Source organism: Mobula birostris, chromosome 31 (genome assembly GCF_030028105.1).
Source record: "Mobula birostris isolate sMobBir1 chromosome 31, sMobBir1.hap1, whole genome shotgun sequence".
NCBI classification, from domain to species: Eukaryota; Metazoa; Chordata; class Chondrichthyes; order Myliobatiformes; family Myliobatidae; genus Mobula; species Mobula birostris.
Window position 1 is genome coordinate 14,865,841 of NC_092400.1, and position 27,734 is coordinate 14,893,574.

Sequence of the window (27,734 nt, forward strand, 5' to 3'; positions counted from 1 at the left end):
ACTAGCCATGCAGGTTTGGGAATAGTACATTGTACATGCAGGTTCAAGCAGTTGATACTTAGTAAAATAAACAGTGTGTCTTAGCATTGATATCTAGAGAGTTCCTCTGTACCCTTCATTGCTATTCTCCGTTTCCTATTACCTAATTTTCTATCGATGCTCATGTAGTGGCTGTCGATAGCATTATCCTTATGCCACTCTCACGTGGGAGAAGTTCACATGCTGCATAAGCAGGGTTGTCATTAAAATTCAGTCCTGTATCCTGCCTGCTGGCTTCCTGGTGTGCTCTGCACTATCCCTCATTAACGAACACAACGTGGTATCAGAAGTTGATCGCCGATGAATTGGTGCTACAGATCAAGTGCGATCCCCATCAAGAAAGAATTTATAGTAAGACTCTTTGTGTTCGCAAATATCCAGAGACTGATCAACCGCCTAACATATTAATTCCATGCACTATGAGGTTTAGTTGGAAAAGAGTTGCTAGGCAATGCCTTCAAGCTACACCCGTTAGTGGATACATTGTAATAATCTGAGCAACTAGCCTGGGACACAACACAGAGACACAGACACAGCACAGAAGTCAGTCAAACTTGAAGAGAAAAGAAGATTTGTAGTCCAAATAATAAATGAGAAAATTGAGCAAATACCTACAGTACCTACATCTACTTACCTGATAAAGCACCCCCCCACCCCAGAGACATTTGAATTCAGTAGACCAGGGGACACTGAGAGACGGCTCAAGTACTTTGAGGGATTTAGGGTTGCAAGCAATCTCACTCGGGCTTCAAAAGAGCATCAAGTAAGCACACTGATATACAGCATAGGTGACAAAGCAGATGACATTATGGGTGGATTAGGACTAACAGATGCTTCGAAAAGAGCACACAACAATGAAGAACAGATTAAAAGAATATTTCACAGGGACATGAAATGTTATATATAAAAGGGCAAAGGTCAACTCCAGAAAACGGAGGCCAGATGAAAGTGTAACTGACTTCAGCACAGTGTTGTATGAGTTGTCAGACAACTGTACATATGGAAATTTGAGGGATGAGCTCATTAGAGGTAGGATTGTTGTCGCTACTAGACACCAACTTGTCAGAGAAACGTCAGTTGCAAGCAAATCTCACACTAGAGAAAGCTATTACTACAAGCAAGCAAAGTGGGAATGTTCATCAGCAATAAAAATTCAGGCACAAAAACAATGCTGAGGTAAAGCTAGAAGCTGTACAAAAAAGAAAGATACAATCAAAGTGCAGTCAGAAAGAGGGGCAGTAGAACACAGTTCAAGCAAAACAGACAAGTGGGACAAACAGCTCTGTCCAGTAAAAGAAGTGAAATACCAGCAGCACAACAGAGGTGGTCATTATAAAAGCCAGTGTCACTCAAAAACAGTTCTTCAGGAGGTCAAAGGAGACCATGATTCAGATGAAGAGAGAGCTTACCTTGGACTTCTCGATTCAAATAGACAAGGCTGGTGTACTACAATGAAGCCGTGACATTCAAAATGGGCGCAGGGACAGATGTCAGCCACCCCTGAACGTCTGTTCGCAAAACTGGTGAGGAAAACAGGCACTATGCTAAATCCATCAAAGGAAGTGCTCATGGGGCCAGGAAAACATAAGCTCAGTGTGAAATAAATGTCTATTACTTCCATCTGTGAAACTGAGAAACAGTTAACAGAGAATGTCTACGTTGTTCAGAATCTCTTCTCACCACTCCTGGGACGACATGCCATTGAGAAGCTGAACCACATTGCTAGGTTGTTCAGTGGCAGGAGACGTGCCAGGAGTTGTTCACAGGTCTGGGGGTACTGAAAGAAGAGTACCTTATCCATCTGAGGGAAGGAGTGACACCCTACTCTCTGACCACAGCGAGGCATATACCAGTCCCACTGATGAACAAAGTCAAAGCTGAACTTGAGAGAATGGAGACAATTGAAATTATAATTGGAGTGAATGGAGTACTGACTGCTGGGCAATGTTCCTGTTCCCAAGTGAGATGACATAGTGAATATCTGTGTTGATCTAACAAAACTCAATAATGCAGTGAGGCAGAAGTTTATTCTGCCCTCTGTTGAGCACACATTGGGTTTGCCAGATGGAGCAAAGTTCTTCACCAAACTAGATGCAAACTCAGGGTTCTGGCAGATCTGTTTAGCTCCCGAGTCACAGAAGTTCACAACTTTATCACACCGTATGGACACTATGCTTTCAAGAGACACTCCTCGGGCATCTCATCAGCTCCTGAACGCTTTCAGATGAGGATGAACCGCATTTTGGAGGGACTGCAAGGAGTAGTCTGCCACATGGATGACACACTCATCTTTGGAGGCTCAAGAGAGGAACGTGACAAAAGAGTGGAAGCTGTCTTGGAGAAACTGAAACAGACTGGAATCACCCTGAACAGAAAGAAATGTGAATTTGCAAAGTTGGAGGTGAAGTTCTTAGCCCATCAATGGTCTTCCGAGGGAGTGCAACCAGATTCAGACAAACCGGCAGGATTTCAGGAGTTCAGAGCATGGAACAAACTAGGGATGTATCAGAGATCCACAGTTTCCTTGGCATGGTAAACCAGCTGGGAAAATTCATTCCAGATTTGGCAGAGAAAACAAAGCCACTACGTGACCTCCTCTCTCAGAGAAACATTTGGATCTGGGACGCACCACAAGAGAAGTCATTCTCATCACTTAAAGCAGAGCTTATCTCTCTGCTAACATTGGTGTTCTTTGATCTGAACAAAGCAACCAAGGTCTCTTCAAATATCTATTCCTTTGGGCTATGGGGAGTGCTCAAGTAATGTTGCAGTGCCATACAGAAACCAGTGGCATATGCATCAAGAGCACTGACTCCTACTAAACAGCATTATGCCCAGATCGAAAAGGAGATGCTGGCTCTCGTAAATGTTTCAGCTGCTACTTGATCGGCACTAAATTCCTACTTGAAACAGGACCACAGCCACTGGTCAGCCTCCTCAACACTTGGATGACTTACCCCCACGTCTGCAAAGATACAAAATGAGATGTAGGCAATACTGTTATGACATTGAACATATCCCCAGCAAATCTTTCACAACACCAGACACTCGTGGAAGATACCAACACCTTCTCAGCTCAGGTACGTGAAAGGTTTCCTGCCTCACAAAGTATATTGGACGAAATTTGCACTGATTGAAAAAAGACTAAATCTGCAGCAAGGTCATGCAATGCTGTGAGCATGGATGGCCAGCTGTTCTAAAAGGAGCTCGTGAACTCAGACCTTACTGTCTTGAAAGTTTCTTCTTGACGGTTTGCTGCTAACGAGCTCTAAACTCGTCATTCCAACTTCTATGCATGCCAGAATCATCAGTCAAAGCCACCAAGGACATCAAGGCATTGAAAAATGTTGCCTGAGAGCAAGGCAATCTGTGTGGTGACCTGGTCTGAGCACGCTGCTGGGGGATTATGTAAAGCAATGTGAAGTATGCAGAAACCTGCACAAAATCATGCTGAACCTCTCTGTCCCATAGAATTCCCAGACACTTCCTGGCAAATTGCAGGCACAGACATTTTCCAGCTGAAAAGAGACGTGTGTCTTTTCAGTGTGGATTACTAGTCATGGGATATTGAGGTGTCCAAGCTGTCCTCTACATTCTCATCAGCAATTGTAGGACTCCTGAAAGCTGTACTCACTTGCCATGGAATATCAGAGACACTTGTGTCAGACAATGGTCTGCAACTCAGCTGCTCAGAATTCAAAGCCTTTGCAAGGGGCTATGAGTTCAAACATCAGTCCACGGTACCCACAAACAAATGGAGAAGCGGGAAGAGCAATACAAACTGTTAAGAGTCTCCTCCAGAGAGACCTTTACAAAGCACTGCTAGCTTCTGGGATGACTACAATCTATGAGAGTTGTCAATGGACTGGAGGCTGAAAACAAGGCTGTCTATTCCTCCTTTCCCTCTTCAACCTCACTTAGACAAAGTGAGACAACACGGCATGAGAAAACAAAGAGCATGCATGATCTCAGACGCAGAAGTGGTGAAGCCGTTTGGGTCTTAGGCCAATCCACCAAAGGAACAAAAGTCTGGCAGCATGCACCTGGATTGTTTCTGATCAGAACATCACATGGTGAAATCAGACAGAGCAGGCATTCGCTTGTGTGCCTACAAAGTCCATGAATGGTATAGAAAGAAACAGAGTGGCCAGATCTTTATGATGAAGACCACTTACCTGAGGTGGATGCAACTGTTCAAGAATCTCCATCCACTCCAACACTTCCACCAACTTCCACCAGATCGGGTCGCTTATCTGTCCCACCACAGAGATATACTCCATAGCCTAATAACTTAGGGCAAGTGACTAAAGAGGCTGAATAATCCTCTCACTTTGCTGAAGTGATCAGGAAGTCCACCCTGACCTCGGTTAGATTTAGTGTTTCTTAAAAAGTGTTCTAATGTTGAAAACATTTCACAAAATGAAACTGTTTAAAAAAAAGGGAATTGTTGGAGAAAAGAGGAAAACAAAGAGAAAGACCATTAAAAACAAAGAGAAAGGCAGTTATAATGTTGGCATTTCTTTTTTACGTTCATGTGAAGAGCATACGTTACGAGCTATGGTTAAAGTGAATTGAATCGCTCAATTTCAGTGACTTTAATTTCAATGCAGTTCTATGCACAAGAAGTACATACCTATTTTTTTTTCAAGAACAGGAGATCTAATGATAGTCAATAGTGGATATTCCGATGCACTCAGTTAGCCATTCCTACGCGGGAGGAGTTCACATACTGTACAAGCAGAGTTGTCATGCAAGTTCAGCTGAGTATCCTGCATGCTAACACCCTGGTGTGCTCTGCTCTATCCCTTAATAACGAATACAACAGGTATCACAGTCCATTGGGAAGATGTTGGAGTCAATTGTTAAGGATGAGGTTATGGAGTACTTGGTGACACTGGACAAGCGAGGACAAAGTCAGCATGGCTTCCTTAAGGGAAAATCTTGCCTAACCTGTTGGAATTCTGTGAGGAGATTACAAGTCAGATAGATAAAGGGAATGCAGTGGATGTTATATATTTTGACTTACAGCAGGCCTTTGACAAAGTGCCACACATGAGGCTGCTTACCAAGTTAAGAGACCATGGTATTATAGGGAAGTTTCTGGCATGATTAAAGCATTGGCTCATTAGTAGGAGACAGCAAGTGGGAATGAAAGGATCCTTGTCTGATCGGCTGCCAGTGACTAGTGGTGTTCTGCAGGGGCTGCTATTGGGACCAGTTCTTTTTATGCTGTACGTCAATAATCTAGATGATGGAATAGATGGCTTTGTTGCCAAGTTTGCAGGTGATAAGAAGATTAGTGTTGAAGAAACAGGAAAGTTGCAGAAGGACTTAGACGGATTAGGAGAGTGGGCAAGAAAGTGACAAACAAAATACAATGCTGGAAAGTGCATGGTCATGCACTTTGGTAGAAGAAATAAATGTGCAGACTATCTTCTAAATGGGGAGAAAATCCAAAAATTTGAATTGCAAAGGGACTTGAGAGTCCTGGTGCAGAACAACCTAAAGATTAACTTGAAGATTGAGTCAGTTGTAAGGAAGGCAAATGCAACATTAGCATTCAGTTCCAGAGATCTAGAATATAACAGCAGGGATGTGATGCTGAGGCTTTACAAGGCACTGGTGAGTATTGTGAACAGTTTTGGGCTCCTTATCTTAGAAGAGATGTGCTGGCATTGGAGAGGGTTCAGAGGAGGTTCACAAGGATGATTCCAGGAATGAAAGTGTTATCAAATGAGGAACGTTTGATGGTTCTGGGCCATTTAGAAGGATGAGGGGGGAATTTCACCGAAAACTATCAAATATTGAAAAGAGTAGATGTGGAAAGTATGTTTTCCATGGTGAGGGAGTCTAGGACAAGAGGGCACAGCCTCAGGATACAGGGGCATCCATTTAAACAAAGATGCCAGAGGGTGGTGAATTTGTGGAATTTGTTACCACAGGCAGCTGTAGAGGCCTAATTGTTGGGCGTATTTAAGGTGGAGATTTGATAGGTTCTCGATTGGCCACGGCATCAACGGTTACAGGGAGAAGGCCGGGAAGTGGGGCTGCAGAGGGGATAAGAGAATGATTGGCCATGATTGAATGGTGGAGCAGACTCAATGGGCCAAATGGCCTAATTCTGCTCCTAAGTACCATGGTCATATTGTATAGCCTTATAACTTGCCTTCAACAGGTCCACCCTTACTGTCTTTTTGCAAACTGTCCAAATGACTGCTATTTTTAGAACTTACCTAATCATGAAAAGTTAAATCATTTGGTCAATAGTGAACTGAGTTTATCTCTTGTAATTCACTAGCACTCGCTCAGGAAATCTATACATGTTCATATCATGATGAGGGCCTAAGCAATTTCCTTCCTTCAGAAATCTAGCATGCATCCCATCTGCACCAGGTATGCTGGACTTGCTGCTAATCAATTTTTTTATCCCATCTAGAATCTCTACCATGATTCTATTTGCTGAACATTAATTTCTCCCTTCATGAAATGAACTAGAATGTTCAATTAGTACCTCAATAATGCCACCTGTTTCCATGAGTATATTTCCTATTTTCCTATTTGGCTTTGGTGCAAAGTCTCCTCTTCAGGCTAACAGCCATTCTTGTGTTCTCCCTTCCCATGTTTCTGTTTTCTACCTACGCTCTGAACTTCAAATAACCAGACAGGTTCTATTGTGTGTTAGTTTCTATTGTAAACGAGTGGTACAATCTCTCTGAAAGCTTTACTCTGAAGGGAAACGCCACATGTTGCAGCAGTTCTCAACATTGAAATTTGCTTGCATTGTGTAATAGGGTTTGAAAAACATCACATAGTACACCAGATTTGAATGGGATATTGGAAGCTCTCCTAATTCTTAGTAAGGAACAACATTCATTTAAAAAAGTTGATGAACATTGGATTTAAAACAAAATACATGACATACTTAAATTAGCTACAGTTCATATACAATTGATATATAATAATCTGATCTATAATAGAGGGCTATAGGTAATTTCTAAAGTAATTACATGTTCAGTACAGCACAGCATTGTGGGCTGAAGGGCCTGTATTGTGCTGTAGGTTTTCTATGTTTCTATGTTCTATGCATGCAATTTAGTATCATCTGATAATGAGACACTTCCCATTCTCATTAGCATCGGTTTCTGGTCAACGTGTAATGAACATTCGTAAAATACTGCCGAGTCCTCACCAATGACTGACGCATGCTCGCTTTGTACCTTGACCTGAAAGTTCAAAAAGTTCAAAGTAAATTTTATTATCAGAGTACATATATGTCACCACATACAACCCTGTGATTCTTTTTCTCTGCAGCCATACTGAGCAAATCTATAGAGTAGTAACTATAACAAGATTCACTGAAAGATCAAATAACTTGCAGAAGACAGCAACTGTTGTGCAGATGCAAATGTAAATAAGTAGCAACAACTAATGAGAACATGAAATAACAAGATAAAGATTCCTTACAGTGAGGTCATTGGTTGTGGGAACATCTCAATAGATGGGCAGTTGGGTGTAGTTATCCCCTTTTGTTCAAGAGCCTGATGGTTGAGGGGTAGTACCTGTTCTAGAACCTGGTGGTGCGAGTCCTGAGGCTCTTGTACCTTCTACCTGATGGCAGCAGCGAGAAAGGAGCATGGCCTGGGTGGTAAGGATCTTTGATGATGGATGCTACTTTCCTACAGCAGCATTTCATGTACATGTGCTCTAAGTTTGGGAGGGCTTCATCTGTGATGTACTGGGCCGAATCCATCTACTTTTGCAGGATTTTCCATTCAAAGTCATTGGTGTTTCCATACCAGGTCAATGAGTCAGTACATTCTCCGCTACACATCTATAGAAGTGTGTCACACTTAGGGAAGCTTGTCAGTGCTTATACCCCAACTTACAGTCAGTTCTCACGTAACTGACAGAATATGGTTCAGTTTTCGCCCAAATGCTAATAACAAATGGTTAGCGCGACACTTACAGATCAGGACGTTGGAGTTCGAAGTTCAGTTCTGGTACCATCACCCCCAATAACCACTTGGGCTTTCTTTCACATTCCAAACCACAGCGGTTGGTAGGTTAGCTGATCGTTGTAAATGATCCTGTGATTAGGTTGGGGTGGGTTACTTGATAGTGCGGCTCACTGGTCTGAAAGGGCCTGTACCACACTGTATCTCTTAGTAAAATAAATAAAAATGCAGCATTCTTAGCATCTTTAGGTGCTACCGTAAACACAATAATAATAGTTTATATATTTAATGAATATTGAAGAAGACTTGAAAGAAGCCATGTCAATGTGCACAGGTTGCTAGCAATGTTAAACTATTTTGCCAAGGGCATCTCTTGGAAGTCAAATCAGGAGAGAGTGGGCAGTTGCGCAGACCTTTCGCCACACTCACAAAATTCAGTGATTGTACCCGACATTGTCGCATCTTTAAGTTGAAGACAGTAGAGCATTCGCCTGTGCCAAGTCCTCGTTAGTATAGTGGTTAGTATCCCCGCCTGTCACGCGGGAGACCGGGGTTCAATTCCCCGACGGGGAGATGATCGTACCTTTTCCTATTTTCTTCCCATAAATTTCATTAGTCTCTCTTTCAATAACCATTGCATTGCAAAAGTTCTTTTAGATTTCCCTGCGATTTATTTAAAAATTCATCAGCTTTCTTTGCCGCTTATTTCGACACATATTCATAAACTGAACTGTGATAAGACTGCTGAACGGATCCTGACCCCGATCTGGGCCGTACCCTCCAAATACCCTCTCGGTACACTATCTTACTTCCCATTTTTCTATTTTCTATTTATGATTTATAATTTAAAATTTTAATGTTTACTAATCTTAACTATTTTTAATTTTTTTTCATATTTAATATTTGTAATCCAGGGAGTGCGAAGCGCAGAATCAAATATCGCTGTGATGATTGTACGTTCTAGTACTAATTGTTTGGCGACAATAAAGTATATTTTGAGAGATTGCAGCTACTGGATATCTGGAATAACGCGCACAAAGCGCTGGACGAACTCAGCGGATGAAGCGACATCTATGTTGAGAAACAAACAGTCCTGACGAGGGGTCCCATGCGGAATGTTGACCGTTCCTGGTTGCTGCCTGACCTGTTGATTTCCTCCAGCCAGCGCTTTGTGTGAGCTTATCAAGTAACTTTATCTGCTCGTCAAATCCAAACCAATTTGGACTTTACAAGTCACTTAGATGATGAGAAGCATCTCCTTAATGAATATGGGTTTATTAGCACAGTAAGCAGTCTTTTTCTGGGCCGATTCCATGACCTGAATTTTAACAGTAAAAAAGTTCAGCCATCTCACGCAAACATTTGCTGCATTCTATAAGAAAGCAGGTTTCCGCTGTTCAATCACCGGTAGGGGATGTAGCTCAGTGGTAGAGCGCATGCTTTGCATGTATGAGGCCCCGGGTTCAATCCCCGGCATGTCCACTCTTTTATTCCAATAAATATCATTGACGGCCCACAGGATACAGAGGCAAACAAGCAGTAGAGTTACATTACATTTTCTTAAATAAAATACATCATTCTAAAGATAAATTAAATGAAATAAATACTTGCACTGTAAACATACCGTGAGCACTAATAATGGAAGATTGTAACATATCTCAACGAAACAAGCAGAATTTGTCAAAGCAGATGGTCATTGCAATAATTCCAGCTTTAAAAAATTTTAATTTAGAACAATAATTGGTCAGAATACTGAAGATAAGTTGGATTACTCTTTTTCTCCGTAACCATGTTCAATTTATTAGGCAAACTAATGAATAAATTGTATCAGACCTGCTCTTCCAATTTTTAAGATTATGATTCCATCAATCTTAAATTTTAAATGAACAATTCAACCAGCAACTACTACCCCGAACTAAAATCCTCTGAAAATCCTGGCTCTTCGCTTTAGGCTACAACAGAAAACGAACAACTTTTGATGTCGACTGTTTATTCATTTCCATAGATGCTGCCTGACCTGCTGAGTTCCTCCAGCATTTTGTGTGTGTTGCTTTGCTTTGGATTTCCAGAACCTGCAAACTTTCTTGTGTTTTTGATGCCTCAACCTGGACGCCCATATTAATCGTATTAGTTTTAATCGATTACATCACTTCCTACTTGTATTAAAATAAAACACCAGATCTATTCTTAATGTTCCAAATTCCAGGGATCATAATCTTAGACGATCCCTTGCAATTTAAAGATACCACCTCATCAACTGCACAACCACTGCCCCCTGGTAATTTCTTACAGCAACAGCTCAGAATAGAATAACCTCATTGAGTCTGGAAACTAGGGGTCATCATTTTAGGGTTGAATGTGAAATATTTAAGACGAAGCTGAGGAGAAACTACTTCAATCGGAGGGTAGCATGAGTGTGGAATGAGCAGCCAGCTGAAAAGGTTCAACTTGAGGAGCAGACTCGATGGGCCAAATGGCCTAAATTCTGCTCCTATATCTTACGGTTTTAAGGGAAGTTTGGAAGGGTATATAGATGATGAGAGATATGGAAGGCTATAGTCTGGGTGCAAGAAAATGGGAATGGGTATGAAGCCAGGCTGGTACGATCAGACTGGCCGAAGGGCTTGTTTCTGTTCTGTAGTGCTCTGTGACTCCACGAGATAATTTACCAACTTATTGCAAGTCTTCTATAGTTGTACTGTGGAGAGCATTCTGACAAGCTGCATGACTCTCTGGTATGGAGGGGCTACTGCACAGGACCGAAAGAAGCTGCAGAAGGATGTATATCTAGTCAGCTCCATCTTGGGTACTAGCCTTACAAAGTACCCAGGACATCTTTAGACAGTGGTGCCTCAGAAAGGCAGCATCCATTATTAAGGATCTTCAGCTCCCAGGGCATGCCCTTTTCTCACTGTTACCATCAGGTAGGAGGTACAGAAGCCTGAAGGCACACACTCAGCGATTCAGGAACAGCTTCTTCCCCACTGTCATCCAATTCCTAAATGGACATTGAAGCTTTGGACACTCCCTCACTTTTTTAGTATACAGTATTTGTTTTTTTTGCACATTTTTAAAATCTATTCAGCATACATAATTGATTTATTTTTATGTTTTATTTTATTATTATTTTTCTCTCTCTCACTCTCTGCTAGATTAGGTATTGCATTGAACTGCTGCTGCTTAGTTAACAAATTTTACATCACATGCTAGTGATAATAAACCTGATTCTGATTCAAGAGAAAGTTGAGAAAACTTCCAAGCAGACAATGACTGCTGAAGAAATCAGAGTACACGTTAGCATGCTCAAAGCCTTTGAAAAGATGGCAGAGAAACTTGCTGAATTCCAGCATAAAATCCAGCTGATAGAGGAACTGCGAAATTCTTTCACCCCACCAGTTACGAATTTCATATTTTTATAACCATTTTGTGCAAAATGTTAGGAAAAAGCTTGCCTTATAATGTATTTGTTTAACCTCTGAGAATTTAAGTTAATTGCAGGTTATTTTGTTCATCATTCAAGGCAAATTACCACACTCTATACTTATACCAAATCCATCGTTAGTTCTGCAGTGTGTGCAAGAATGATTGTGTAGGAGCCATGTATCTTATCTGTTCTCTACATGTTTCTATTCTGTATTGCGCATTTATTATGTTAGTCACATCAGTGGGCAGGCGTGGTAAAGGTGAAGGGAATAATTTACGTATTCTTGTTTATTTCGTGGTAGTTTGTGGCTTGGGACCGGCGCAGGTCGTATCTTTGCTGACCACTTCAAGATTATTTGTTTGCCGATTGCTAATAAAGGATTCAACTCTTTGGAACATTGAGCTGAGGGTGCACCATGCAAGTATAACAACCCTGTCGCTGTCACAGGCTAGCGGCAATTGTTTTGATTTTAGATTAGTTTTGCCACTGCAAATTGCGTTATTAAAAATAAACTCAAAAACTAAACTCTATAATTATTCTGGCAAGACTTATGTTGGAAAGAAAATACACAAAATCAGTTTATGCAGACAGTAAGATTTATTTGAAAAATTGCAACTACCCAACAAGAGTGAATTGGTCTGCTTAAATATTTTTAATGGTAATTTGAGTACATGTCTTAAACCATTTCTTCTCCCACCCTGGTCTTATAAAGACCAAAATCTTAGTTTACAAGGCAACTGCACTTAAAGTACTTTTACTGCTACAGTAAAATTACAGGTTAAAAAATACTACAAGCAGCATTGATTTTTCGTTACAAATAGTTACAGTGCAGCAAAGTAGGAACTATGAGAAATCAAATAAAGCTCCTTTGAAATAGATAATACAAGTATTATCAAGTATACAAGTATACTTGATACAAGTATTTAACTGTAATGTGGATTATTCCAATGCTCAATAACCAACAAATCCAAATTGGTTTGCTTTTTAGATAAATGTACCAGTTTTCACTTTTACAGTCTTTGACATGGACAAAATATTATTTCGTATCTACAATCTTTTGAGCAAATTTTATTCTTTCTTCAAACATTGTTAAATCAGTTGTTGATCAGAAGGATATAACTGCACCAAAGAGGGTAAGTTCTGAATGAAAACTATTTCCGGCAACTGGAAACTAAAGCTGCATCTTACAATTTTACTGGAGGCCAGTTAAGAGAGACGTCTGTGTGCACTGACTCAGGAAGCCATTGAGAATAAGCTGACAATAGGTCTGTTTAAAATGAAAATATGAAAATAATATTAGTAGGTTAATTATCACCAAACATTTAACTATCAGGAAACTTAAACACGGTTTTTAAAATACTTCAGTGCATACAACAGAAAAGCAGATTATTCATTAAACTACGTAGAGATGACATTCAAACAGGTTTGTTTCTACACACATTACTAAAAGCCAATATAAAGCTGCTGTGATTGGAAGGCCAGACTTTATGATTAGGAAAGTCAAGTAAATTTACCATCAAAATACACATCTGTCACATCAAATTTATCATCAAAATACACATCTATACGATCCTGAGATTCGTTTTCTTGTGGGCACACACAAATCTATAGAATAATAACTATAACAGAATCAATAAAAGACCGCTCAACTAGGACGTTCCAGAGTGCAGAAGACGACAAACTGTACGAATACAAAAAGAAGAAACAATACTAATAAATAAACAAACATCGAAACCATGAGATGAAGAGTCCCTGAAAGTGATCCATAGGTCGTGGGAACATTTCAATGAAAAGGCAAGTGAAAGTTATCCCCTTTGGCTCAAGAGCCTGATGGTTGAAGAGCAGTAACTGTTCCTGAACCTAGTGGTGTAAGCCTAAGGGCTCCTATACCTTCTTCCTGATTGCAACAGTGAGACGAGAGCATGTCCTGGGTAATTCTAGAGGATCTTGCTGAGACAGGGTCTGGATTTACTTTGTACCCTTTTGGCCCACTTACCCAAGGAGGGGTGTGAGGGAGGGCAGGCAGCAAAGAAGAGTCTGACTGATTCCAGAAATGGGAGGGATCGAGTAGACTGGGACTATATTCCTTAAAGTTTAGAATGATGAAGGATCTCATTGACATTTCAAAGATTCTTAATGGCTTGAATGGTTCCCCTGACAGAGGAGTCTCGTTTGAGAATAAAAGGCAACGTTGAGATGAGGAAACATGTCTCAATCAGAAACTGGTGAACCTTTGGAATTCTCTTTCCTGGATGGCTATGAAAGTTTAGTTGTGTGTTCATTCAAAATTACTAGGCATGAAGGGAACAAAAAAGATATGGGGCTAGTTACAGGAAATGGCTCTAAGGTGGGTGAAAGACATCAACCATGATTGTGATGGATGGAGAAATAGCTCCAAGGAAGACTAATAACTACTCCTATTTGTTGCTCTTGATTTTACTGGAACTTTTCCATATTCAACAAAGGAATGCGAGTTGCACAAACATTTATCATGGCACTAGGTAACATGAAACAAAAACATAACAGTTTTCTCACATTTGTTATCTTTCTTCCAGGCAGCGAGCAATGCATCACGGTTGTCTACCTTTTCAGAAACCAGAGCTCTCAGCAGGGCGTCTGTCCTCGGCTGAAGCCTTTGAAATAGCAGGATTTTGTAACTGGACTTGCACAGAAATCAAAACATGACAGCAAGTAATAAAATTTCCCCACTTCACCCAATGACATCTCCCAGCCCAAATAAATATCTAAATAGTATTTCCTCTTAATTCATTGAGATACAATTTAGAATAGGCCCTTCTAGCTGTGCTGTCTAGCGATCCCCCAATTTAAAACCTAGCCTAATTTACAATGACCATTTAACCTACCAACCAGTAGTAGATCTTTCAAATGTGGGAGGAAACCCACACAGTACAGGGAGAACACACAGACAGCGGCAGGAAATGAACCCAGGTTGCTGGTACTATAAAGTGTTGTGCTAACCACTACACTCCTGTGCTTCCCAGTATTGCTAAGTTAATTTTTATGCCATTACTCCACTGACTTTGGCTATTATTTAAACTCCAACAATAGCTCCACAGAAACAAAGTTCTATTTAGTATGGGCACACCACCCCTGTGTGATGTGGCACCCTGATATGCCACCGAGAGGCATGTCACACTGACATGCCACCACTGTGGGTCGTGGCACACCAACGTGCCACACCACCACGGGATGTCTTGGTGCCTAGTACCAGACAGTGGAATTGGACACTGTGGATGTTTCCTGACAAACAGAAGCCTCAAGGACTGCTCAAAGTAGAGAGAAACATTTTGGACGAGATCAAAAATTTGGAGACCATGCAACAGGAGCACAGAAGTCATGTGTGAGTGGTGGAACACATCAGAAACTAACCAGCACCTTCTGCCTCATCAACGGGGGAATCTGAAACTGCCCCACTGACATCTTTAAGCCCTAAAACCACAGTGGCAGCAAGTCACCTTCAATCCTGAGGGACTGTCCAAGGCGAGAAGATAACAACTGCTTGATATAGTACATTGGCACTGCAGCCTTGATCCATTCCAAATTGGCACAAGAGCACTTCCATCAAATTCATTAAAAAGTCAGTTTTATCTTAAACACTAGAGATAATCATTGAAATGTTATGAGTTTATCAAATATTACTTTAACGTTGTCATCTCATGCTCAGTTATTCACAAAAATATACAAACTTACTTGGCCCAGGACTTTAACATAGTCGATGGACTGGAAAGTAGACACTTGGTGTATGAGGCAAGTTTTTTAATCACCTTCAATATAGGGTGGAAAATAAAAAAACAATTATTTCCAAAGCACATAATGCATTATTAAGAAAATTATCTTGCATCTTAATTTATTAACATACACAGCTCGAGAGATTAGCAACTTTTCACCTTAATCTTAACACTCTCTCCTTCACCCTGTCAATTAAATATTTTAAGAGGTATACAAGGAACTGTTGGTGTTAATCTTAAATTAAGAATCAGCCAATTTCACTGAGTTCAGCCTGTTGGACAGGAACGAATGCCTAAGACAGTCCTACATTGAGTTCAACGTTGACTGGCAACTCCTGTGATGTTGCCGGTGCCAAACCATATCAGTCTCTGCCGTTCCTTTGGGTTCATCAGATGCATAGAGAGGGGGAACTTGCTACACCGGCAACAGCTTACTCTCCATATCGTACTGCCCTGGCTTGCATGTTTAGATATTTAGGATGCTACATCCATGGTTGACTCTGACCAATGGAGGCCTCATTAATACAATCAATAACATGCACAACAACAAAAAATCTGCAGATGCAGATGCTATACTCACTGATTAGAACTTCCATCAATGTAAATAGATGAAGAATATATTACTGAAATTTAGTCAAATTGTGCTCAGATTTTAAATATTTCAAGCTGCACAAAACCGTGCATTTAAAGTTTCTCCCCAGGTTTCTTTAAACAAAGTTCAAAGGACATTTACTATCAAAGTATGTATACAGTATACCAGCGGTCCCCAACTACCGGGCCGCGAGGAAACCATGAGAGTCAGCTGCACCTTTCCTCATTCCCTGTCACGCACTGTTGAACTTGAACATAGGGTTGCCAACTGTCCCGTATTTGCCAGGACGTCCCATATATTGGGCTAAATTGGTTTGTCCCATATTTCCCCCGCTAAGGTACAGCGTTCCTATGAAACCATTCGTAAGTGGAAATGGTGTAAAGCGAAGAAGCAATTACCATTAATTTATATGGGAAAAATTTTTCAGCCTTCCCAGATCCAAAAAATAACCTACCAAATCATACCAAATAACACTAAGATATAGTAAAAGCAGGAATGATATGATAAATACATAGCCTATATGAAGTAGAAATAATGTACGTACAGTCTTGTCGGGAAGATGAAGGCAAAACCGATTTGTGGGGGAAAAAATCGGCACATATGTGCATGCGTACACAGGCGCCCGCGCAAGTCTTTATGGTCATGGTAGTTTTTCCTGGGGCAAAGTGTCCCGGGATTTGACTGCTACTTTTGTCCCTTATTTGGGAGTGAGAAAGTTGGTAACCCTAACTGTAAAAGACATGTTGAGGTGAGTTTAACCCTACTTGAACAAACACCCCTCCAACCCCCCACGGTCGGCCGGTCTGCAAGAATATTGTCAATATTAAACCGGTCCGTGGTGCAAACAAGGTTGGGGACCCCTGCATTATACAACCTTGAGGTTCGTCTCCTAATAGGTAGCCACAAAACAAAAAATACCATCAGACACCCAATGTGCAGATACAAACAAAAACAAATCATGCAAACAATAAACGCAAGGACAGAGCATTCTGAACTGAAGTCCACAAAGAAAGTCAGTTCACAGACGCTTAGTACAGTGCAGAAAGGAGCCGCAAGCTGAACTGGCCTATCCCTCGCCTCAGGCCCCAGCACTCTGACGTTTTCCACCTGGCCCAGTGCCTAAATCATTCCCTTACATATAATTTATCAATCTCAACTGGCCTTTGCCATTCAGTAAAAGGAAACAGAGTATGGCTATCTAATGAGAATACAGCTGAGTGTGATGATACTCCATGCAAGTGTACACCACACAACCACTCACCAGCTGTGAATTGGGTAAAGTAGCAGATTCTGACTCAGCAACTGTGAAAAGACACTTCACTGAGTGATCAATGCCACAAGAGAGGAGTGACCAGGGAGGAAACCATCAGAAGGCACAGCAGAAATACAATAACATTCATACAAAAGAAAACTTGTTTCACTGGGTATTTTTGGCAAAGGTCTTTGCAGTTTTTGGCTGTAGAATTCATCCCATCAATATTTACAATGTAAAAGGCTGCAATAATGGAGCTCAGATGTAACACTGACAGCTGGAATATGACTCCTTTCGTGCGGTATTGTGTTAGGAAACACTTACCGTTCCTTCCAACAAAAATTTAGCAAAGTACTTGTATCGGTCCAGTCCCCCTGGGTAGTCTACTTCAACCGCAGGAAGTTCCCAGCCAACTCTGACTATAAGCAGAAATATTGCAATTGATGAGTATAGAAAACTTACCTTACCTCACCAAATATAAATGCAAGGAAGTTTTAAAATTGTCTTTGTTTCAGTGAATTATGCTCCATGCTTCTCCATTTTGTGATCTTTAGACCATAAGACAAAGGAGCAGAAGTCGGCCATTCGGCCCATCGAGTCTGCTCCACCATTTTATCATGAGCTGATCCATTCTCCCATTTAGTTCCACTCCCCCGCCTTCTCACCATAAACTTTGATGCCCTGGTTACTCAGATACCTATCAATCTCTGCCTTAAATACACCCAATGACCTGGCCTCCACTGCTGCCCGTGGCAACAAATTCCATAGATTCACCACCCTCTGACTAAAAAAATTTCTTTGCATTTCTGTTCTGAATGGGCGCCCTTCAATCCTTAAGTCATGCCCTCTCGTACTAGGCTCCCCCATCATGGGAAACAACTTTGCCACATCCGCTCTGTCCATGCCTTTCAACATTCGAAATGTTTCTATGAGGTCTCCCCTCATTCTTCTAAACTCTAAGGAATACAGTCCAAGAGCGGACAAACGTTCCTCATATGTTAACCCTCTCATTCCCGGAATCATTCTAGTGAATCTTCTCTGTACCCTCTCCAACGTCAGCACATCCTTTCTTAAATAAGGAGACCAAAACTGCCCACAGTTCTCAAGTGAGGTCTCACCAGCACCTTATAGAGCCTCAACATCACATCCCTGCTCCTATACTCTATTCCTCTAGAAATGAATGCCAACATTGCATTCACCTTCTTCACCACCGACTCAGCCTGGAGGTTAACCTTAAGGGTATCCTGTACGAGGACTCCCAAGTCACGTTGCATCTCAGAACTTTGAATTCTCTCCCCATTTAAATAATAGTCTGCCCGTTTATTTCTTCTGCCAAAGTGCATAACCATACACTTTCCAACATTGTATTTCATTTGCCACTTCTTTGCCCATTCTTCCAATCTAACCAAGTCTCTCTGCAGACTCTCCGTTTCCTCAGAACTACCGGCCCCTCCACCTATCTTCGTATTGTCAGCAAAATTAGCCACAAAGCCATCTATTCCATCTTGTACTACCCAAAGGCAGAATTCCTCCTCAGGGTCCAGTTAACACATACACTGCACACATTAGCAATAAACTAACCCATCGACTTACAAAAGGTACTTCCTCTGTGACACTTAACCCGCCCAGTCCCAGGGCAGTAACGGGGAGGGGGCGAATCCAGAGGTTTTCCATAGTGACTGTACTGGGGTAGGAGGAGAGGGATCCACTCAGGTTCAATCACGGTTAGCCCTGGAAAGAGAATTTGATTTCACAATTATTAAATTTGCATTAAGTGAACATTAAAAATATAGCCTTACGAATTTTATAAAAGAGTTGTGAACCAATTTGGAATTTGTGCCACACCATAATATCACACAGCCTGTCAAAAATGTTCATGTACGAAATTATCATTCCAACCTAATTTGCTCCACTCCATTGCTCTCAGGAAAGCTGAGAGTAATGAATAATATTGCTGAAAGGCATTCATCCTCAGTCTGGTCTATAGATTAAAATAGTTTGGAATGTCAATTATCATGTACCTAATGGAAAGATAATTTCATCATGTGGCATTTATTCAGTGTGGCATGTGGATTTTGGCCAATTTCTTCAATTATAGACAATGCTGTTGTACTTGAAATAAACAAACTTGATGAGAAAGATAGCAGGACACAGTGAACAAATCTTCCAGAAGGCTTTAAATTATGATTCAAATGCTCTTCTTGTCACACTTTAGGTTATACAGTTCCTATGAACATATTGATTTGGATAACTATACTAGAGTCTCCTTTTAGAAAGTGAACAATAAGAAGATCTACAAAAGGGATGGACTTAGTTAGCCTAAACAAACTGGAGCAGACAGTATATTGTAAGAAAACAAGAGGTTATCCACCTTGGAAAGAAGATCAGGGAAAAAAGTCTATTTAAAACTGAGAACTTAGTAAATGTTGGTGGAGGATCTTACGTGTGTAGGTTATTGAGGCAAGGCAATTAATCTGTAAGTTAAGAACACTGTCATGTCCAAATTAATAGCTTGAAGTATTTTCAATATGAACATGTTTCTGATGTAGATGGATGGGAAGAAATATGGCTAAAGTCACTTGCAAATGTGAATTTCAAAAATCTGTGAGCAAGCCACTCCAGACGACATCAAACGCCCAGTCAACAAATGCAAACTATCACTGAAGACTATATTTCCCAAGATAATCAATGTGTGGTCAAGATTGTTTCACCGTACAAAGATACTTTTGCAATAATTCAAGCATCAGATTACTAATAAAATACAGAAATAAAACAAGTTATTTTCAGAATATTTACATTGGACTCATTTACAAGATTGTGCAGCTGCAAACAAACCTAACATGGCAAAAACAAAGAATTACAATGGATAACTACATATCTCTGCCAGAATCTTCACGGCTGTAGTGTTGAATCAGCAGGGCTTATGTGGTAAAATTCCAGGTACACGTAACATTTTGTCCTTAGAGTCAAAGATTTACACAGCACAGAATAAGTCCTTCGGCCCGCCACGTTCATGCCAACTTTATGCCCATCTACAGTAATCCTGCAGATACAGTATCTGCTCCTAATCTATGTTTGCCTAGTTCTTTCTTATGCTTTCATATGCAGCCTCCCCGCCCAATTCTAGGACACAAAATAATCTAGCCATGGCTTTAAAAACCTTTGCTTCGGGTCTTTGCCAGATTAACAGAGCTCGAAACATTCCTACTTTACATTGAAGCTACAACTCTACTTAACAATTCAGAATCAACTTCAGAAAATCAGTGCATCGCTTCTCAATTTTTAGCAAGATAAAACCCAGTTTTGTCAGAATGCAGCTACTCCAAACTCAATTCCCTATATATAGAATGAGAACTGCTGAAAGTACAGAAATATATGATGCATGCTTCAATATCTCACCTTTACTGGCCTTGTCTTATCAGAAACATCCTTATGATGATAGCTATTAAAAAAGAACTACAAAATTTCTAAGTTTGGAGAGAAGTACATCCTTTACCTTGCATGTACATCTTGGAAGTCTCAACTATTTCTTGATAAACGACAAACTCAGGAAGATGTTTGAACAACACTGAATTTGGATGGATAAACACAGGCTCATCAAGGAGAGGGGTCTGAAGAACAGAACAGACAAATATTAGATCAAATGCAGACCAGTTCATTCATGCTCCTGTATGCTAACTGGAAAGTGCCACAACTCAAATCAAAAATCTATGTGCCGAAGGTTCAATTTGCTTTACCTTGTAGGCATTTCTCCATTTTTCATCTAACGCATCCTCCGATTGGACCTTCCTTGCAATGTGATCCCCAAGACCAGCCATAACAATCTGCCTTAAGTACAGGACCTGAGTTTCTGTTGGTGGTTTCATCTTGGGATCAACGAACAATCCAAGTTGTGGGAAGACCGCATTTACTGTAGAAGACAAGGGGATAATAGGCATTTAGAAAGAACACAAATTGGGATCATTTAGAAAATGCAATGATGACAACTAAAATTTAAGAATCATTCTGTTTTTGAACCAAGAAGCACAAGCCTCTTCACTACAGTTCAGCAATATTATGAATGCTTAAATCACTTTGCACTAAAATGGACTTCTGTTTTGTTTTGTTCTATTTGTGTTCTTTCTTGCAAGAATTGTGAATAACTTATGCTTGTTTTTCCTGTGAATGATTCTTATATGATGCTATGTGGCTGTGATAAGGTAAGATAAAACTTTTAATTATCCAGAAGGAAATTATTGTTGCAAAGTTGCTCAGTCAGAAATATATACTTTAAAATACAAAATGGAAGCATTGAGGCATGAAAAAGAATACAAAACGTACATTAAAAAGTCATAGTGCAAAATACAGATGTGCAATGAACCATATACTTATATATTTAAGGAGGAGTTGTAGAGCCTTGTAGCCAGAGGGAGAAAGGTTCTCCTGTGGCATTCAGTGGTGTACCTTTGCTGCTGCTGCAATTAAGTTTTTCATCGCACTGTTGTATACACATACTGTGTGTATAACAATAAACTTGACTTTAACTTTAAATGGAAGCCCTATTTAAAAAGGAAAAAGTTATTGCTTCCACTGCAAAGAAATCAAATGGTTTCCGTTAATTGGTACACATCAGGACTAATACATTTTGGCCAATTAAGCAGCTGCCCCAATTAGCCAAAGTTTCACAGAAATAGTTAAAAAGGTATTAAAAAAAAACAAAATGAGTAATAAACTATGTTTTTAAATGAAATACAGAACAAATTAGAACACTACCAATACTACTGCAGCATGATAAAATTCTGTATTAGCTTTTAATACTAATCAATCATGATTATTCTTGGCAAATTTTTTTATGGAAGTGATTTGCCATTGCCTGCTTCTGGCAGAGTCTTTACGAGAGGGTGACCCCAGCTATTATCAATACTCTTCAGAGATTGTCTGCCTGGCATCAGTGGCTGCATAACCATCATGGTCTACGCACCAGCGTCTCACACAACCACTCACCTGCTCCGACAGCTTCACATGAGCCTGATCGGGAAGGCTTAGCAAGTGCTACACTTTGGCCCAGCATGATCTGCAGGCTAGAGGAGGGAAGGAGCATCTTACACCTCCTTTGGTAGAGGCATACCACCACCCTGTCACCCGATACCACCTTACATAGTAAAACTGAACACTGGAAAGAGCTTGATAAAGGGCAAGTAAAATTACCACTCAAAAGCTATGGAACAGAGAAACCACAGGGTATTACAACCTGTGGCTTCGAACTCAGTCAAATTAACAATAACATTGGTTTGTGCAGAATTATGTAGAAGTTAAAACATTGCAACGCGCTTCAACTGAACCAGATTGGGGGGAGAGCGCTTATTCAAGCACGCTCCTATTTTGTAGATACTCCTTAATCCTGCAGAGTGGATAACCCACCATCTTATTGCTAAGTTTGTAGGAAAAGGAAGTTAACCATTCAAGTTCTCAAATCAGACCTATCATTCAAATGGACCATGAATTATCTGTACCTCAACTTCACCTACTTGATTTTTGATCCACACCCAACATCTACAAACTTCTGAAATAAAACTGCAGATTCTTTATGTATAGAACTCTTTACTCATCTATTATACTTAATTTTCTGATGTCACTCATGAATGGCCTACTCAAATTTAAAGACTTTGTTCAAAACAAAGTCATTTATTTAAATTTCACTTGATGAATTAACAGCCAAGAGCACAAAACCGAGAAGTAATGTTGAAATTGGTTAATCAACAGCTGAAGCTTTCCATCCAGTTTGATTCAACCACAATTTAAGAAAGACAGGAAGGGTTGATTCCTGCCCTTCCTAAACTGAATTGATACCTCAAATGTGCTGTAACAATTCTAATTTTCCCACCAAATAGCTTCTCTGTATCTATCCTTTTGAATCCTTCCATAATTTTAAACAACTTAAATGGACCACGTCCTCCATGTCTCATTAAAACTCTTTAAAATTTCAAAGAAGGAATGTTAAATAATGAAAAGATAAGTTTTGTCCAGCACAGTGTATTGCAAAACTAGCTTTGTCATAAATACAATTCATTTGCAGGTTTGGGGCCCTGTGACAAAATAGGGAGCAAAGAGAGGGATGGAGGGATGTCTGGAACATGGATTCTTGGAACACCATGTGCAAAGGATTACTTTTAAATGTTTCCTCCTAAGTTGATTCTATCTTATCCATTATGACATGTTATAACGTTTATGTGTTAATCACACGTTAACTGCAATTAAACATTTAAAAACTACTTAGTATCAGCTACAAAGTTGGATATAGACAGAGTGAAAGAGCTGTGCAGCATAGAGAAGGGTCTTCATTAATGCCAATCATGATGGTTACCGACACTAATCCCACTTGGCCAAATACCGCTAAGCCTTTCTTATCAAAGTACCTGCTCAAATGCCTTTTAAACATTTTAATTGTCCCATGTCTACCCTTCCTCTGGAAGCTACTTCCTCCAGATTATTGATAAAAAGGATGAGAAGACAAGAGTCTAGTATGGTTTCATGGGAAACTGCATTATGGATATTGTACCAATCAGAATATATAATAGTCATTTGCCGTCATAACCAATAACTGTAACAAGTCACAAGATCAACCCCCTTTTCTTAACTGTGACAAATTCCTTTAACAGTTGACATCAATTCTTACCAACGTTAGTTAGCTGCCCTCGTAAACGTCTGACTTCAACCATTGCCTTATGTCGAAGTCCATTTTTTATACAGAACTGAGGGGTACATTCTGCGTACTCACTGGCACCAACAGCACCTGAATGGTCAGAGACATATAGAAAAAGAAAATTAAAATGTAGTTATTTAGTGATAAGTAGTGCATTAGAAATTGCAGGATTCGCTATTTTTAAAGACAGTAATGCAATATTTTATTGACACCTTAGTCACAGTACCTGTCCCTAAATTTTAATGTAATTTATTACACAGTAATTGAAGTTTTGGGCCGGTCAGTGGTGTAGTAGCATTAGCACTGGACTTTGAGGTGTATGGTCCTAAGTTTAAATCCGGCTGGGTCCCAAACTGGGCAGTAGCAGTATCTGTGCGGAAGAAAAGCCTGGCAATCTACTTCTGTATCTTGCTACAAAATCCCTATGGACAACTACAGTATCCATAGGGTTGCCATGTGTTGACGGTGATTTAACAGCACTCAGAAGCAACAACAATTGAAGCTTGGAACAAATGCTAAAGTAAACCCTTTCCCATCCCCAACATCAATTCTATTCTGTTGTCATAAATAAAGCTGCAGCTACCATCTTCCCAATTTTCCACTCAATTTAGCTTTTTGGCATTTGGCTTCTTATGGAATAAATTACTGGTCTATTTAATATACATTAGGTGAACACAGAGTCGGCTAGCTTCATTTAATGCTGTGATCTATTTAACTGTACTTTACAGAAATGAAACCAGACAAAATGCGTCTCAAATCAAAGCGGTAGGTAACTATAAAGGTCATAAAAACGCATTTAAAAACCTGAAGTGGTTTAAGTCACATCTGCAAATGCAGAGACAAAAGCATTCTGTTATGCAAAAGAAGCCAGACTTAGAAAGGTAAGTTGGCAAAACTGGAAAAGGAAGTAGCCTGAATTTGTTTAGAATAGCTTATATCAAGGAAGAGGTTAAGCAGCAAAATATATTTGTGGTTTGTAGAGCATTATGTTGAACCACCTGATGTACATATCCAATGGAACCAGACAGAGAGAAGATTAAAAGGGGAATAGTGAACAGAAGCGGGGAAGTAACAGTAAAATTGCTATGCTCAAATTCACTCCATTTAGGATAGGCAACTTCACTTCCCACTGAGAATCATTAACAACCTGAGTTTGTGTCTATCTGGAGAAAGTGAAGGTCGAATTATTGGACAGCCTTCCATAAAATGGAAGCCTATTCACAAACATTACCTTTGACTCACACGGTCATGATACTGATAAAAAAACCCGTAACCCAAAAATATTAAGAAATTCTTTGTACCTAGCATGACCATGATGTCTCCAAGTTTAAGAGAGGGGCCTTGCCCAGCCCAAACACACTGCATTTGTGAAACTCTAGCTTTCTTCTTTTTCAGTTCTTCTGCCTTCTCATCATTGATTGCTGGTCTGGAAACAGTAAGTTAAAAATGTTAGACAGTGGTTTGTCCTAAGAAAAAACAAACTGAGATAATTTTTCTGGAGTGGCCATTGTTCGAGTGGGGCTGTGTTAGAGAGGTCCAGCTTTGGCTCAAAGGGCTTGGGCAAGCACAGATGGAGGTCCTACATAAATTTTTAGTAAGTTTTCTCCCCCTCTTTCTTTGTCTATTAGTACATAGCTACTGTGCTGAGAATGGATCCAGATTTGGTGGTATTTTCTTTGTGTGAAATGTGGGGACTCTGGGAGAACTCCACTCTGCCTGATGGCTACTACTGCGTGAATTCCATCGAGTTGCAGCTCCTTAGTGACCCTGTTAAGGAACTGGGGCTGCAGCTCAATGAACTTCAGTGCACATGGGAGAATGAGGAGGTGACAAAATAGGAGCTACAGGGAGGTAGTTATTCGCAAGTTGCAGGAGGCAGGTACCCGACTATCAGGAGAGGGAAAGGGAGTAGGTAGCCAGTGCAGAGTACCCCTGTGGCTGTTCCCCTTAATAATAAGTATACTGCTTGAATATTGTTGGGTGGGGACAGGTGACATGACCTACCAGGGTGATGCCTCAGTGAGCAGGTTTGTGGCTCTGTGGCTAGAATAGAAGAGGGAAGAAGTGGAGTGCAGTAGTGTTCGGGGATTACATAGTTAGAGGAGCAGGCACAAGATTCTGTGGACGTGAAAAAGACATCTCGATGGTATCTTCCTTCCCAGGTGCAAGAGTCTTGGATCAGGTCCACAGTATTCTCAAGGGGGAGGGTGAGCAGTCAGAAGTCATGATACATATTGGTACCAACAACATAAGTAGGAAATGGGAAGAGGTTCTGAAGAGAGAATGTAGGGAGTTAGGTAGGAAGCTGAAAAGCAGGTCCTCCAGGGTGGTAATCTCTGGATTGCTGCCTGTGCCACACACTAGTGAGGCTAAGAATAAGATGACTTGGCAGTTTGATATGTGGATGAGGAACTGGTGAAGGGGGCAGGGTTTCAGATTTCCGGAACATTGTGATCTCTTCTGCGGAAGGTATGACCTGTACAAAAAGGACACATTACACCTGAACCCAAGCGGCATCAATATCCTTGCGGGCAGATTTAGGGAGGGTTTAAACTAATTTGGCAGAGGGTTGGGAACTGGATATTAGGGCTGACGATGGAGCAATTAGTATACAAGCAGATGTGGTGTGCAGTAAAACTATGAAAAAGGACAGGCAGATGATATGGCAAAATTGTGGCCAGTGAAATGAATTGAAGTATTACATGGGGGCAAGATCAAAAAGGGTGATGAATACAGGACTAAAGGTGTTATATTTGAATGCACACAGTATATAGAATAAGATAGATGATCTTGTAGTACAATTAGATTGGCAGGTACGACAAAGAACTGATTGCAGATTTCAGAAAGGGTAAGATGAGGAAACACACACCAGTCCTCATAGAGGGATCAAAAGTGGAAAGGAGTGAGCAATTTCAAGTTCCTGGGTGTCAATATCTCTGAGGATCTAATATGGATCCAACGCAACGCTGCAGCTACAAAGGAGACTCAACAGCAGCTCTATTTCATTAGGAGTTTGAGGAGATTTGGTATGTCACCAAAGACACTTGTACATTTCTACAGATGTACTGTGGAGAGCATTCTAACGGGCTGCATCATCATCTCGTATGGGGGGGGGGCGGGCTACTGCACAGGATTGAAATAAGCTGCAGAGTTGTAAACTTAGTCAGCTTCATCAAGAGCACGAGCCTCTGTAGTATCCAGGACATCTTCAAGGAGGGATCCCTACGTCATCAGATTTCTGAATGGACACTGAACCTATGAACACTATCGCACTACTTTTTTTAATCTCGTATTTTGCACTAGAGATAATCAGGAGGCAAAAATTAAAAGTGTATTTAAAAATTCATGGGAACTCTACCTGTCAAACTGCTCAAACAGCTCTCTTACAGTCATCCCAGAAACAATCACAATGACATACTGCATACAGTCATGTTGTTTGCTTAAGGCCAGCATTTTTGCATATCGAGGTGCCACTGGAAAAGATGCCATTGCTCGACCAAGTGATGTGATTGGACAGCTCAGCTTTGCTCTTTCTAATTCCTTAAACCTGAAAGGAACGGAGAATAGCTTCAGTAGTACAGTCATCACTACATCATACTTGGGCTTAAGACGGTTATAAGTTATAGCTTAAAAAGGTGAGTTAAAGTTTACCTTCCATGTTTTGGTGGCTCTTCCAAAGCTCCAAGAGAAATGAGCAATTCCTCAGCAGCTATTAGTGACTCTCTTGATGGAGGTGTTGGGAATGGAAAATTGATCACCTATGTATAAAGAACCAAATTAATTGTGCATCTTTTACAACCACGATATTGCGTAGATTACAAGAGCAAAAAAGTTGCAATAAAGCTTGGTTCAGTGACAAATAAAGTCTTGTGGTCAATTCAGGGCACTGTACTTTACGGAGGATGAGAAGGTCTTTAAAATTGTGCAGAAAGGAGGAAGTTGTTTCAAACTATTCTTATTTCAGAAGGCAAAAAAAAAAGGTGATTGGCAAAAGAACCAAAAGTAATAGAAGGATTTTATATCAGCAAGTCAGGATTTGGA

The 27,734-nt window shown here is 40.4% G+C and overlaps 1 protein-coding gene and 2 non-coding genes across 3 annotated transcripts in view; 2 read left to right on the top strand and 1 right to left on the bottom strand.

Moving 5' to 3' along the window:
- Positions 1-8,495: 8,495 nt before the first annotated feature.
- On the top strand, positions 8,496-8,567 carry trnad-guc (transfer RNA aspartic acid (anticodon GUC)). Its single transcript has one exon. It is a non-coding gene; the product is annotated as a tRNA-Asp (tRNA).
- An 837-nt stretch (positions 8,568-9,404) lies between these two features.
- On the top strand, positions 9,405-9,476 carry trnaa-ugc (transfer RNA alanine (anticodon UGC)). The gene has a single exon. It is a non-coding gene; the product is annotated as a tRNA-Ala (tRNA).
- A 2,531-nt stretch (positions 9,477-12,007) lies between these two features.
- dhx37 (DEAH (Asp-Glu-Ala-His) box polypeptide 37) overlaps positions 12,008-27,734 on the bottom strand; it is a 45,826-nt gene continuing 30,099 nt past the window's right edge. Inside the window, exons 18-28 of the mRNA XM_072247582.1 lie at positions 27,345-27,451; positions 27,052-27,240; positions 24,995-25,119; positions 23,667-23,783; positions 20,749-20,921; positions 20,508-20,622; positions 18,605-18,742; positions 17,336-17,430; positions 15,130-15,203; positions 13,954-14,051; positions 12,008-12,685 (exon numbers count right to left, since the gene is read on the bottom strand). Coding sequence (XP_072103683.1) covers positions 12,603-12,685; positions 13,954-14,051; positions 15,130-15,203; positions 17,336-17,430; positions 18,605-18,742; positions 20,508-20,622; positions 20,749-20,921; positions 23,667-23,783; positions 24,995-25,119; positions 27,052-27,240; positions 27,345-27,451 — 1,314 coding nt within the window. The 3' untranslated portion in view covers positions 12,008-12,602. The remainder of the gene's footprint in view (positions 12,686-13,953; positions 14,052-15,129; positions 15,204-17,335; positions 17,431-18,604; positions 18,743-20,507; positions 20,623-20,748; positions 20,922-23,666; positions 23,784-24,994; positions 25,120-27,051; positions 27,241-27,344; positions 27,452-27,734) is intronic.